The sequence below is a fragment of the Triturus cristatus genome, chromosome 1_2 (assembly GCF_964204655.1).
Source record: "Triturus cristatus chromosome 1_2, aTriCri1.1, whole genome shotgun sequence".
Classification (NCBI taxonomy): domain Eukaryota; kingdom Metazoa; phylum Chordata; class Amphibia; order Caudata; family Salamandridae; genus Triturus; species Triturus cristatus.
Window position 1 is genome coordinate 587822607 of NC_140580.1, and position 12985 is coordinate 587835591.

Below are 12985 nucleotides of genomic sequence, written 5' to 3' on the forward strand. Positions count from 1 at the left end.
ACCTGACAACAGTGTATTTTAAAGAAAATGTGATGGAGGAAAACAGACTCGGTTGACGTGGTGCAAAATGACACTTTATATTCCATTTGCTTTTCCTTTGTTATAAGAAACTGGGATAATTAATGAGCTGATCATCATAAATCCACAGCTTCCGGGCACACGAGCTGCCTGCCTGGGGTCTTGGAAAGGAGAGTGCATCTCTAAACGCGCTCTCGCTATTTCAGGCAGCCCCGAGTCCCCTCCCTGTTATGTAAATACGGCTGACAGATCCCTCGCCGCCTGCGAGAGGGAGGACCTGGGAGTGGGTGGCATCCCCGGATCGCCTCGCACGGTTCCGCCTGTGCAGGGATGGGATGTGCAGGCTCGGGAGCCCGGGGTGCTGCTTGTGCGCACGAATAATGCCTGCGAGAGGAGAGCTCCGCACCAGGCTGCACTGAGCGTGGCCGTGACAGGCAGCCACCTTGGCCATTACTATGGGCGGACAGATCACACGGAGCACTCTGTATGGTAAGTGGCAAGCCCTCGCATCCTTTGCACAGCAGGGGGGGGGGGGAGGGTGCGGTGACTGCACGGGCACATCCTCTAGACCAGGCAGGCCATTAGGTCCAGTCTTATGGCTTCAGCTCAGCCTCCACGGCGTTGGTGTGTCGCTCACCTGCGCCCACGCCGTGTGCTTCCATTGAGCAGACTGCCGTGTGAGAGTGTTGGCTGCAGGCACAGGAGCGTGCACAGGGGCCAGGGAGACAAATACAACCCATTGCACATCTGCCATCTGCCTACGCCTCTGCCCGAGTAGGTTCATATTGTAAATGTGCCATTGTAGCAGCGCGCTAGGCACTTTGTTCAAAATCGGGTTTTGTGGTTATTGAAGGTATTCGTTTTTCGTTTTGAAGAACAATATATCCCTTTCTCTGTACACAAGCCATGCGGTGCTGTAGTTACCGTGACAAAAGTGGGGCATGGTTTTGTGTAGGTGTGCTCGGCATCTTCCTCTGACATTTGGTCTTCGCTTACTTCATTTGAATATAAATATTGCTGCCTGCCACCGCACCCGTCCCCATACACCCACAACATCGGCATGACCCCGAATAGCCTCCGTGCTCCCTCTTGCTTCATTTTGCGGTTACCTGAGGTTTAATACGTAATTGCATTTGGTGTGAGTAGGGCTGAAGCCCAGCCTGGTTCGGCAGCGGTGTATGGCTCTGTGTGACCCCCGTCACACCCCATCAGCTCCGGGCTCTGCCCTCAGAGCAGCCGCACAGCAGCGCCGCCTGGCCTCGGCACAGGAGAGGGGGGGTACGTGCGCGCATGCGCGCGCGCGCGGAGGGAGGTCGTGATTAAATGTGCAAATCTCCTCGGGGCTTTGTTCTGGGCGGAGCAGCGGCCGATGAATCAATTTAAGGTTCTGAACCTGGGAGCAGCCGAGCTACACTCACGTCAGCGGCATTTCTGAACAATTCAAAAGTATACACGTATATTTCAAATATATCCTTTGTTTACAAAAACGTGGGTGTGAAAAAGAGGTATGTGTGCTTGGGAGTACTTTGAGGTATTTCAGTTATGGTTTTGTGTTGTTCACTGTGTGATCTCACTCTTACAGAGGTGTGAAATTAAGTAAGTGCCTTTTAATGCAAGAGTGGCAATTGTTGTTTGTTTTTATAAATTAATTAAAACAATTGCATAACAAATATAATCATAACAAAACGTGATACTAAACTACAAAAACTCCAATTGCTTTCATGTCCAATTAAAAGGGTTTTTACATAAAAGTTACAGCAGACCCTTCGTCAGAGTTCAAGAAAGGTAGGGTCGTTTCAGGTAATGCTCAAGAAGACACGCGTTGCCCAGGCCGACCCATGTGAACTATAGGGGCATATCAGGAAGGCGAGGCGATAAAATTATCGCCGTTTTTGCGGCCGTTTTCGGCCGACAATCGGCGATAATTTTATCGCCTAATTAGCAAGCTCACGCTAACGCGTGAAAACTTACGTTAGCGTAGGAATTCCTAACGCCCAGCTTTGCATGATGCAAAGTGGGCGTTCCTGACCTGACATGAGAAATGTCGCTAAGCCCCACGCTATGAAGCATAGCAGCAAGAAAAGTAGCGATAACTCCTTTATCGCTACTTTCCTTACGCCTGCTTCATGACTGACATGGAAGGTGGAAATCATGGCTAAGTTTGTGAGTCCCTATCATCAAGCTAACACCTTCTAGCGATAATCTCACGTTAGGCAGTTAGCGTGAAGATTTTTATCGCTTTTGAGATAAGCGTTGCTAATAGCATGCTATCTCGGCGATAAAAATCCATGCTAGCCATTGATAATTATCCTAGTGCTAAGTGCGCTTAGTGATAATTATCGCCGGTTGTTGTTGATATGCCCCTATCCCCAGAGTTCTTTCCTTTCAGTTCTCCAGCTCTGTAGCCCTCACCTTTCAGCAGCAAGAGTGCATAGCATGGACTCCATGGAAGGCAATGTATGCTTTGCAATGCATTATTTAAAATACCGGTGGCTTTTTGTGCACGTTAGAAGTGGAGCACCCAGGAAAGGGTGTGTGTGCACGGATATTGTAGAGCGCACTAGTGGGAATACGGGAAGGAGAATTCTTTGCTGTGTTTTCCGAAATGTCATTTCCCATAAGATTCCGAACAGCGTCTATAATTCATAAGAAAAAACCGGCCTGGGATTTATTTGCTGTCCCAGTCTTAATAGTAATATTAATAATACATTGTTGGTCACATTATCTGGACGCCTGGCGCGTCATTAGTATGAGGCAACTGGGGACCTGACTGGCCCTGGCTGTGGCGGCGGGGCCTGAGTGCGCCCCGGGCCGGCTCTATCCAGAGTACGGACAGAAATAGTCGAGGCCCGGCCGGCCCTGGGCTCCGGTTATGTATAGCGCTTCACCTGGTTACCAGGCGATGAACCCGAGCTGGGCTGAGGATGCGCGTGCTTTCAGCTCTGCGCTCAAGGCACTCCGAGGCGGCTCCAGCCTGTCTTTTTCAAGCCGTTTCCTGAAGTGAGAGAACGTCATCCATCGTAGGGGCGGCGTCGAAGCGGCACCTCCGGACCCCGGTTCAGGCAAGGCAGCGGCTCTGCCAGCGTAATACATAGCAATATTGTGCATTTACCCAGCACTCCAGCTGTTTAATCACCAGGCGCTGCCGTCGCCATTAGTCATTAGTGCCACTCATTTTATCCATTTCGAAGGGAAAGGCTGAAGAGGGTCAGACATGTAAGTTACTCAAAGCCGGAGTCCCATTTTAGGGGCTTTAAGACTTTCTTTCAATTGTGCTAACACTGATTACGGGACAGGCGTGAACAGCCCTTTCCAAGCCGGACCTTTTGCTACATCGGGAGAGGGACAACGTCTTGTAATTGCGCCCGGACACGTCCTGGGATGATAAAGCAGCGAGCGCAGCAGAAGAGACGCGCACTCATTACAGACCCTGACCCGGGCAGGAGCGCAGCCATCCCTCCCCTGGTAATGAATAAGTGCCGTAGAAAGGCACCTCCTCCGCCTCCACTTTGATTGACAGGAATGTTAGACAGGCTCGGCAGGTGCGTCAGCAGGGCCGATCAGACCGTAGCAGTAGATTTCTTTGCGGCTTCAGAGGGCACCACCAAGCCAGTCATTGCAGGCTATCGAAGATCGATTCTCAAAGCAATGCCCTTCCCAAAAGTACTGGAGGGAACACAGCTCTACAGGATGCTTCCATAGGCGTTATCCAGAGCGCCAGTATCACCAGATAATATACTTAAGAGCCGGGGTATCTGGTCGCCGTCTGCAAAGGCCAGTGTTTCAGAGCTGTCATTCTCATGTTTTTGAATTCCATCAGTAAAGCTGGCGCATCAGATAATAAAATGTGTCTGTAGAAGCGGCTGTACCCCTATTTTCTCGCAGTGGGTAGTACTAATAATTATCTTTTATGTTGGGCCTTGCACTGTAGGTGCAGACAGCATAGGCACTTTCCTTGCATAATCCCACAGGCCACAATTGGCAAGTTGTGCCATTTACAAAATCAACAAATTGCATTAAGACTGATCTTTTCCCATAGCAAAGTAAGGCTGGGAGCAGGCAGAGAGAAATTTGTAGTCGTTTGGTGGATGAATATGTGGTATTGCTTTAATGGGAATAATGTAGAGGGCACTGACTTTGCAAGGAGGGGTGGTGGTATGAGGGAGGTAAGGGACCTGGGCTTGGCGCCCCTGGATTGATGCACATCCAAATGAGCAGTCAGAGGCACCAGAGTGTAGGGTACTGTAAACTGCCCAAAAAAATTCCTGTTGGAAGGCATCACAATTTATCTTCAAATACTTTTTTTTAAACTCTTTAAAATAATTGGCATGCCATCGTTCATTAAAGAATCAATTTGTTGCATTGCCCTTTCCCATTCCAGCAAGGTATCAGTCAAAACCTTCCTAGTCAAGTGCAATCTCATTAATGATAATCATTACGTCTGATGATTGTATATGAACCATCCAATTTAGATCCTTTGTTTGCAGTGCTGGCAAAGGCTATGAGAGTAGCTTGGAATTATTCCTTCTAAAGTGATTCTTTTCAGTTGTAATTCTCAGATGTATGGTTCTTCCATCCCAGATTCCCATGAGTTTTCCTACACCATGCCTACTATATATAGGTGATTACGGACCGGCCTTAACTGTAATTTTAAGTTGCTGATGTGTTAATACTGTTCTCTGTTATGATGTTATCTGGCCATCAGGAAAGTGATGGCAAACAATTTCCTCCAAAGAAAAGCTACCCAAGGAAAAACATTTCAGCTGACAATATGTCTCCGTCATTAAAGTTGGCTCTTCTCTTCTGCATGACTTAGCCATTCTCCTTTATCAGTCTAACTGGCTGTCTTGAAAGTCAAGGATAATCTGAGTCTACTGATGCAATTTCCCTGGCCATAAGTCACAGCACAAATTATTTAGTTACCTCTGAAATTGGTTTATAAATTCATCTAACAGCAAAGGGTCAATATAATTGTGAACTTGGCCTCTGCCCTTTGGAAAGTTTCAGTGAAAGACACTGGCTTGGCATGACATACACAACTTATAAGCTAATGAACACATTATTCGGTTCACATTTCCAGTGCCTTACTTGGCGTGTTTAAAGCGATTATTCCAATGATTTTTGAGAATGGTTTGCTGCCGAAGCATCTATTTCACCTGTTTCTTCCTCTTCGTCCCCTTTGAGAATCTTCGGCAATTATTTTTGGAAAGGGTAGAAAAGCTTAGTAGTGGCATCACTAGTTCCCCAGCTGCTCCTACATTTCCAGACCCAACGCCTCCTTTTAAAGCCTGTCACTTCGCCTCCTCATGTTCTCTTCAGCAAGTATCGAGGCTCCTCAAGTATTTTAAACCAGAGCCCTAGAACCACTGAAGATCTGACTTCTATACCTGCCCCATCACATGCCATCGTTCTGAATGCCACCCTCAGTTTGTGGGAAGCCACTGGCTTTGTTATGCCTTGGAAAACTTCATCCTCTGACCCATGAATATGTCAGATTTCAGCCTAGTTCTCAGGTGTCTGTGTAGGCGGTGGAAGCTGAACCAAGGAGCCTTTTTGATGCATCTGTATTTGTGTCCTCTTCCCAGGTGATTTACCCAGCCTACAAATTACGAGTTTGATGTTGGTACTGCATATGGTGTGTCCGATGGTAGTGGTGTCAACACCCTGATTTTATGAATCATTTGTAAGACTTTCAACATTTGTAAAATGTTTGTTAGCACAGACATCTAGCCCAAGGAGGTTACAGAGGCACCATACTGGACTGGGTGTGTTCCTTCTTCTTGGATAGTCCAGGTAATCCCTCTTTATCAATTTTTAACCTGGATGTCTTCTCTGACATGTTTTACAGGATACCTTTCTGTTACCTACCTTATTGTAAATCGTCAGTCTCCACCCTGTATTTATTATTCAGCAGCATTTAAGCTTTTAAGAGTCATTTTCGATTTGCTAATACATTTTGACCCCATGGACAGATGGGTTCCAAATTTGGCAGCCGCTTAGCATTTGCAGCTAAATTCCAGCATGCCATTTTTATTGAAGTTCCCTGCAGGAAAAAAAGAGTTAAGGGGAGGGGGACCACAAAAGGTGTGCTTTCCCACTTAGCTCCCATAGGAAATTTTGCTTACAGTAGCAGCAAAAATTGCAGCACAGATATACTCCAAACTTGGCATGAAAATAGAACTTGGGTCACAAAGCATCCTTTTCGAGGTTTGGGGTAAATTCATTCAGTAGTTTTTAGGCATTAGCATTTTATAAAACTGCCAAAATGAGCTTGCATTGGTTAATACTTTCATGATTACTGTCACTTTCATTTGAAATGTCATTGGCTGATAAAGGAGTAAAAGTATTCCAGAGCCAAGGAGAGGCGCTATGAGAGGTGCTTACCAGTAGGGGAGTGCCAAGGGGCACTAAGAGGCATGGCAAATTGGAGCAAAACTGTAAAAAATGAGTTGTACACAAAGGGCCCCATTATGATTGCGGGCGGATGATCAGATCGCCCGGCGGTGGTGATCCGCCCGCCATATGTCCCTGGTTATCCCCCCACCATATTAGTATGGCGGGGGCCCCGCGGAGGACGGAAAGACAGTCCGCCGCTTTTCTGCCGGTCGAAATCTCGATCGGGCGGAAAAGGGACACAATATGGTGGCTGTATCTGCAAGACACCGCCATCCATATTATGATGTAGGTGGAGAATTGCCTTTCCATGGCGGCAGAAAGGCATGCGGTTTTTGACATTGGGGGCCCGTTACGGGCCCCCAGGGTGTTGGGGGGTGCACATGGGGGGTACCTAGGGTACCCCCATCATTGCAATGCACTACGCGGCAGGCACCACGTGGTGCCTGCCTTGTTGTGCATTGCAATGCTGTGCACAGTCCTTTAACATTGCGAGCGGGTCTGCAACCAGCAGATCCACCCGCAATGTAAGTGGCCCAGAGTTCGCCCGCCAGTGTGGCGGGCGCATCCTAATGTGCATGGCGGGACCGCCGCAGCATCGGCGGTCGGTCCCGCACTCCGTTACGGTGGCGGGCGGACATAATGATGACCTAAGTTGTGATTTTTCTCTGAAAATTGCACTTTCCATTTCATATTAGGAAATAGGCTGAAAAAATCATGATTTTTTTTTTAATAAAAAAAAAATCGAGGTTATGTTAAGGTGAAGGCTGTCAGAGTGCACAGGTGGCTGGCTGTAGGGTCTAATTCAGTGGTGGCTCCTCCGCTATGGACTTTTTTTAGGTCTGTACTCACTGAACCATAACTTATTTTTAACTCTTTTTCTAAGTGAATTGAAAATATGTATTTAGTCGTCTCTGGGTTCCAATTTTTGCTCGTAGGCCGGTGAGCCACAGGTGCTGCTTTGGTTGTCAATACTTATTAGGAATCGATGCAGGAATGTGGACCCGCTGGCTAAACTCGGATAAATCAGAAGTGTCGATAGTAGAAAGCAATGATGAGTTCTGGGACTCCACCAAGGCCTTGTTCACTAAAAGGATCCCTTGTCCCTCTCCATCACTTGTGGCAAAGGTCCTTGGTTTTTGGCTGATAAGGCATCACAAAATTCAGTAGCGGTGCCTGGGGGCTGTTAAATTAATCTTGGATGCCGCGTGAGAAGGTACATTTTATGAGACTGGACCATTTTGCTAGCAGGTGACTCATGTTTGCCACTATCTCTTTACCGGCGTATAATTTGACACCATTGACGACAGTCATTCGAGCCTACAGGTTCAATCTGCGTTATTATTCAGACAACATATGTAACTAGTTTGCCTTTCAAGTGCTTCAGAACACACCTGTAAATTGAATCTATCCTAAAGGCTAAAGATAAGTGGATGACTTTTAACTGATTACAATTCAGTCAGTCAAAGACAAAGGTCATATTTGTTACTTAATCAAACACATTAGGATCTGATGGATTTTAAGGGCAGAGCCGCTGCAACCTCCTACTATCAAAAACGCACACAACAGAACTGACTGCATTTTGTGAGGAAAACAAAGGCACTCAGTGGGTCTAAGTACCTCACTGTTCTGGACCAAGGCACTCCCCCATCATGGCATTCTTCATCCTCTGGCCCCTCCTGGCACAGATAATGATCTAAGTGCAAGCTACTACCCACTGGAATGTTGGGTAGCTGTCAAGGGTGTTTTTTTCTGGGGTATGAATTTATGCCGCTATTTAAATTGTTCGGTGTTAGGGTATATATAGTGCAGAGGAAACTTGTGCATAATAAAACTCTTATGGTGAAACTGGTTACGTTTTAATAAGTCATCAAATGTTATAGTTAAAATGACTTGGGGAATAGTTCAGCCCACTAGTTGGGTTACAATTGCAAACCATATCTTAAGAGACTGACTAGAGCATCGTATCCCAAACCGTAGGTCACGAGCCAATGTTTGTTGTGTCGTGAAACTCTAAGCACTAAATAAAGATGCTTTTATATTTGTATGTACCTTATCACATTTGCTGTGCTGAAGAGACAGAGGTCAAATGTCAGTCTATGTATTCTGACAAATTGCTGCTAATCATTTTTCCCCCTTAACGGCTGGTCCCCTGTTCCCACCCCATGCCCCCTCCAACCCCTGTTGTGAGCCCTCATTTGGCTATTTGGGGTAGTTCGAGCTTAGGTCTCCATAACTTTTTGTCCACACTAAGTATGCACGCCTAATTTGCATCCTTTTTCCCAACATCCTGGGAATTCTAAAGGTACCCAGAGTTTATGTATTCTCCTGGAGGGGACCGAGAAAATAGGCAAAATAGAGCTACATTTAGAGTTTTTGGAGAAAAATAAGAAAAAAGTGCTCTGGATAAAACTGGCATCAACAAACGGTTTCTTGTGCTCAAGTCACCATCTTCCCAGCTTTCAGGAACTTGCAGAGCTTAATCAAAAAACCTTATTTTCTTCCCACAGTTTTGGCATTTTTTAAAGAGGTAGCCCGTTTTTTCAAATTTTTGTGCTTTCAACCTACTTCCATTTCATGGTGGACACCAAAATGAAACTCAAGGGTGATCCAGGAAAGCTATATATTTCTTAAAGGTAAATACAATTCTGAATACAGCAAGGGTCCAAATGTGTAGATCCCTGAAGGTTTTTTCCCAAAGAAACCTACACTTGAGACCACGATTTCATCTGTAAAGTTTTGTCACAATGGCTGATTTACAAAAGCAATGTACCATTATGTTTGGTAAATCCTTTTGGTTGGGGTGATATATAAGTTTGTGGGTTCTCCAAGAACTCGGGGTACCCAGAGCTAACAACCGAGCTGCACCATACAATGTCTTTTCATTGTGTACTGAGTATAGACCAATTCATATGGTGAAATATGTAGAGTCAAAAATGGGTATCAAATAAACCTATGTGCTTCTAAAATGGGCGCAAGATATAAAGTTTAGGAGTGTCACTTTTTTGTACATCTTTGAATTTGCTGTTACCCATACCAGCATATGATTAAGAGGGTATTTTTCAAAATGTCTTTTTTCTTACTCACTGGCTTACATTTGGAAGGCACAAATGCAGCAAGGTTCAATTGGTGATAGCAAATATTCTACTTTTCTATGGTCCCAAGTGTCTTCCGATAAAATGGTATACTTTACTTGTGTGGGGAGGCCTAGTGCCTGTGACAGGCAAAGACCAAAACGCAACAAGGACACATCAGATTTTTCCACTGAAATCACAAGCAAATAGCTGAGGATTTTGGGCCCTAGCTCAGCTGACACAGAAGAAAACTTAGCAAACATGTACATTTTTTAAAGCTAGACACTTACGGAAATCTAGGATGGGGTGACTTGTGTGGCTCTCACCAGGATGTTTCACTTAGAATCCCTTGCAAACATCAAACTTTGACAAAAAAAACACATTTTCCTCACATTTCTGTAACGGAAAGTTCTGAAATCTGCAGGGATAAACACACTGTGTTTAACCCTGTATTCCCCTAAGCCTTCTGATAAAAAATGGTACTTCACTTGTATGGGTAGGCCTAGTGGCCCGACAGGAAATGCCCAGAAAGCATCATGGACACCACATATTTTCCACTCAAAACTGACCCATTTTGTTGCAAAGTGGGAAGCTGTGGATTTTGGGACCTCATTCTGTCTGCACCAAGGGAAACCTAGCACACCTGGACATTTTTGAAAACTAGACATCTAAGGGAATCCAGGATGGGGTGACTTGCGTGGCTCTCACCAGGTTGTTTTGTCCAGGATCCCTTGCAAAACTTACAATTTTGACTAAAATAACACATTTTCCTCACATTTCTGTGATTAAAAGTTCTGGAATCTGTGGGGAGTCACCAACTTCCTTCCACCCAGTATTTTACTAAGTCTTCCAATAAAAATGGTACCTCTATTGTGTGGGTAGGTCTGGTGCCCACAACAGGGAACAGCCAAAACGCAACATGAATACATCACATTTTTCCACTCAAGACTGACCAGTTTTTTGCAAAGTGGGTAGCTGTGGATAAAACCAAGGCGAATGGGAGCCTTTGAAAAGGGACTCCCATTGACTTTTGGTTTGATCCGTTCCCCTCGCGGGCACTAGGTCCAGCCACACAAGTGGTGCAGTGCTGGGTGATAGGAATTTTTTGGATCCCTGTGGATTCGAGAATTTTTCCATAACAGAAATGTAAGAAAAATGCATGATTCCGGGCAAACTTTGAGGTTTGCAGGATATGTGGGTAGAAATCCTGATGGGATTCATGCAAGGCACATCACCCTGGAATCCCCTGGTTGTCTAGTTTTCAAATATGTCTGTCGTTGGTAGGTTTCCATGGGTGGCGGCCAAGCAAAGCCCCAGCCAATCTCTTCACTTAGCATTTTAGTGCCTTTTGTGTCAAGGTCACTTACCCCACCCAACCAGGTGAGGTACCATTTTTATCAGGAGACTTGGGGGAATGTTGTGTGGTAGGAAATGTGTGGTTCCCCGCAGATTCCACAAGTTTTCCTCACAGAAATATGAGGAAAATGTGTTTTAAGTCAAAGTTTGAGATTTGCAGGGTATTGTGGGTAAGAAAATAATATGGGATGCATGCAAATCACACCACCCCCGGATGTCTAGTTTTCAGAACTGTCTGGGTCTGGTAGGGTTTTCCAGGTGGCAGCCTACACAAGCACAAAAGTGCAGCTGTTCACCATTGCATATGGGCCGATATTAGGATTTAGCCACGCTCTCCTAGCCCATATGTCAAAACAACACCCTAAAGCATCAAATGTCCTCTTGCTTGCCGATGAGATGCTTTAGTTTCTAGGGGAGCAGGAAGACTTTTGAATTTTTAGGGTGAGGCTGATTACCCCAATCTCCCCTCCCCAGTGGGGTGCAGATAGACTGTTGCCTTGTTTACTTGGGGTGGGGGCATGGCCATTCCCATGCTGGAAAGCCACCACCCCTTCATTTAAAAAGCAATTCCCTGGCATCTAGTGAGCTTTCTGCTCCCCTGGAGGGCAGATCGGGGGCAGAAAGACTGTTGCCCCATTTATTGCGGTGGGTACATGGCCATGCCCATGCTGGGCAGCCCCCACCCCTATATTTTTATTAAAAAACAAAATCCCTGGTACCTATTGGACTCCTTGTCCTGTTGGGGGCAGATGGGGGGGGGGGTAATTACCCCATCTGCCCTGGGGTGGGGGGAGGAAGATTGTTGACCATTTATGTGCGGGGACCATGCACTTGGTGGGCACCCCCACCCCTATATTTTTTTTAAATAAATAAACTTTCCCGGAGGGGGCAGATCGGGGGTAATTGCCCCCATCTGCCCCTCATGGGAGCAGAAATACTTACATATAGTGGTTGCCATGGAGGAGCACAAGCCCTTGCCCAGCAGTCTGCTCCCTCTATGTCTGGTGGCTGGATCCCTGCTTGTGGATTGCCCTCCTGTGGCAATCTCCAATCATGGATCCACTGGACAGAAGTACCATAGGAAAGAGGAGATTCTCCCCATTCAAGTGATACCTCTCCCAAAGGAATCAGTGCTCGGGGGCTGAGATATAAACTGATTCAGTGAAAGTAAAACTAGCCCATTGGCTCATTTAGCTTTAACTTTTACTGCAACGAGGTCAGTATGCCCTGCACGCTGATCGTCACTTCAGTAATAGGAGAAAACACTCAGGGTGCTCAGGAAGCTCTTTGAGAGCAGCCCGAGGATAAAATAAAATAAAGGACTCCCTCCAGTGCAGAGCACCAGAGGGACCTTTAAATACTTACTGGGGAGGTAGTGCAGCAAACAGCCGCACTTATCAGATCATAAAATGAGAGCTGGGTGTTTACAAACTCCTCTCTCTTTGCAGTCAGAGAAAGAAAAGTAAAGTGTAGAATGTGACAAATTTGCTGGGGTACAGGGATTGTGAAAGGAAACGCTGTGAGATATCATTGTTTTGTAACACGCAACAAAATGGAAATACCTGTAAATGAACTGTACACATTCAGCTTTGAGGAAAACAAAAATGTGGACATTTAGTGGCCATCTCAATGGAAAATGTGCTGTCTGTAAATGACAGTGAGCTACCACACACTGCTTTAGTTGCATTTCAAAAATTGCCCACCTCATGTTTTAGGAGGGGGTCGCAAAAGATTGTTGTTCTAAAAATTTGGTTGTGGTTCTAAAATGTCTGGGAAGCACTGGATTTGAGATGTGATGTGTAGGTTTTCCTCACTACATGGAGATGCCAGTGGCCAGGACAGGGATACTCGGAAAGCTCTGAGCCATATCTCAAGCTTTGAGAAAGTAACCAATATTTGTCTAATTAATGAACCATAATCCATATTCATTGAGGACTACACCTGACACCTACAGTCAATTTCTTCAGATGCAGAATGCAATTATATATTTCCATTTGTCGTACACTTGAGCAGAAAAGGTGATACTTCCTGATGAATGCCACTGAGATCTCATTAGAGCAGAGTTCTTCAAACTGGTGGGCGGACCATCATTGGGGGCCCTAAAGTGATCTGATGGGGTGCGCCAGCCTCTGGCCAAGAAAAGC

The 12985-nt window shown here is 45.8% G+C and overlaps 1 protein-coding gene across 2 annotated transcripts in view; it reads left to right on the forward strand.

Moving 5' to 3' along the window:
• The first annotated feature begins 297 nt into the window (after positions 1 to 297).
• NEURL1 (neuralized E3 ubiquitin protein ligase 1) overlaps positions 298 to 12985 on the forward strand; it is a 463336-nt gene continuing 450648 nt past the window's right edge. The window contains exon 1 of one of the 2 annotated variants that reach the window (XM_085606709.1): positions 298 to 507. In XM_085606709.1, coding sequence (XP_085462835.1) covers positions 474 to 507 — 34 coding nt within the window. In that variant the 5' untranslated portion in view covers positions 298 to 473. The remainder of the gene's footprint in view (positions 508 to 12985) is intronic. The other variant, XM_085606704.1, reaches the window with a different exon arrangement.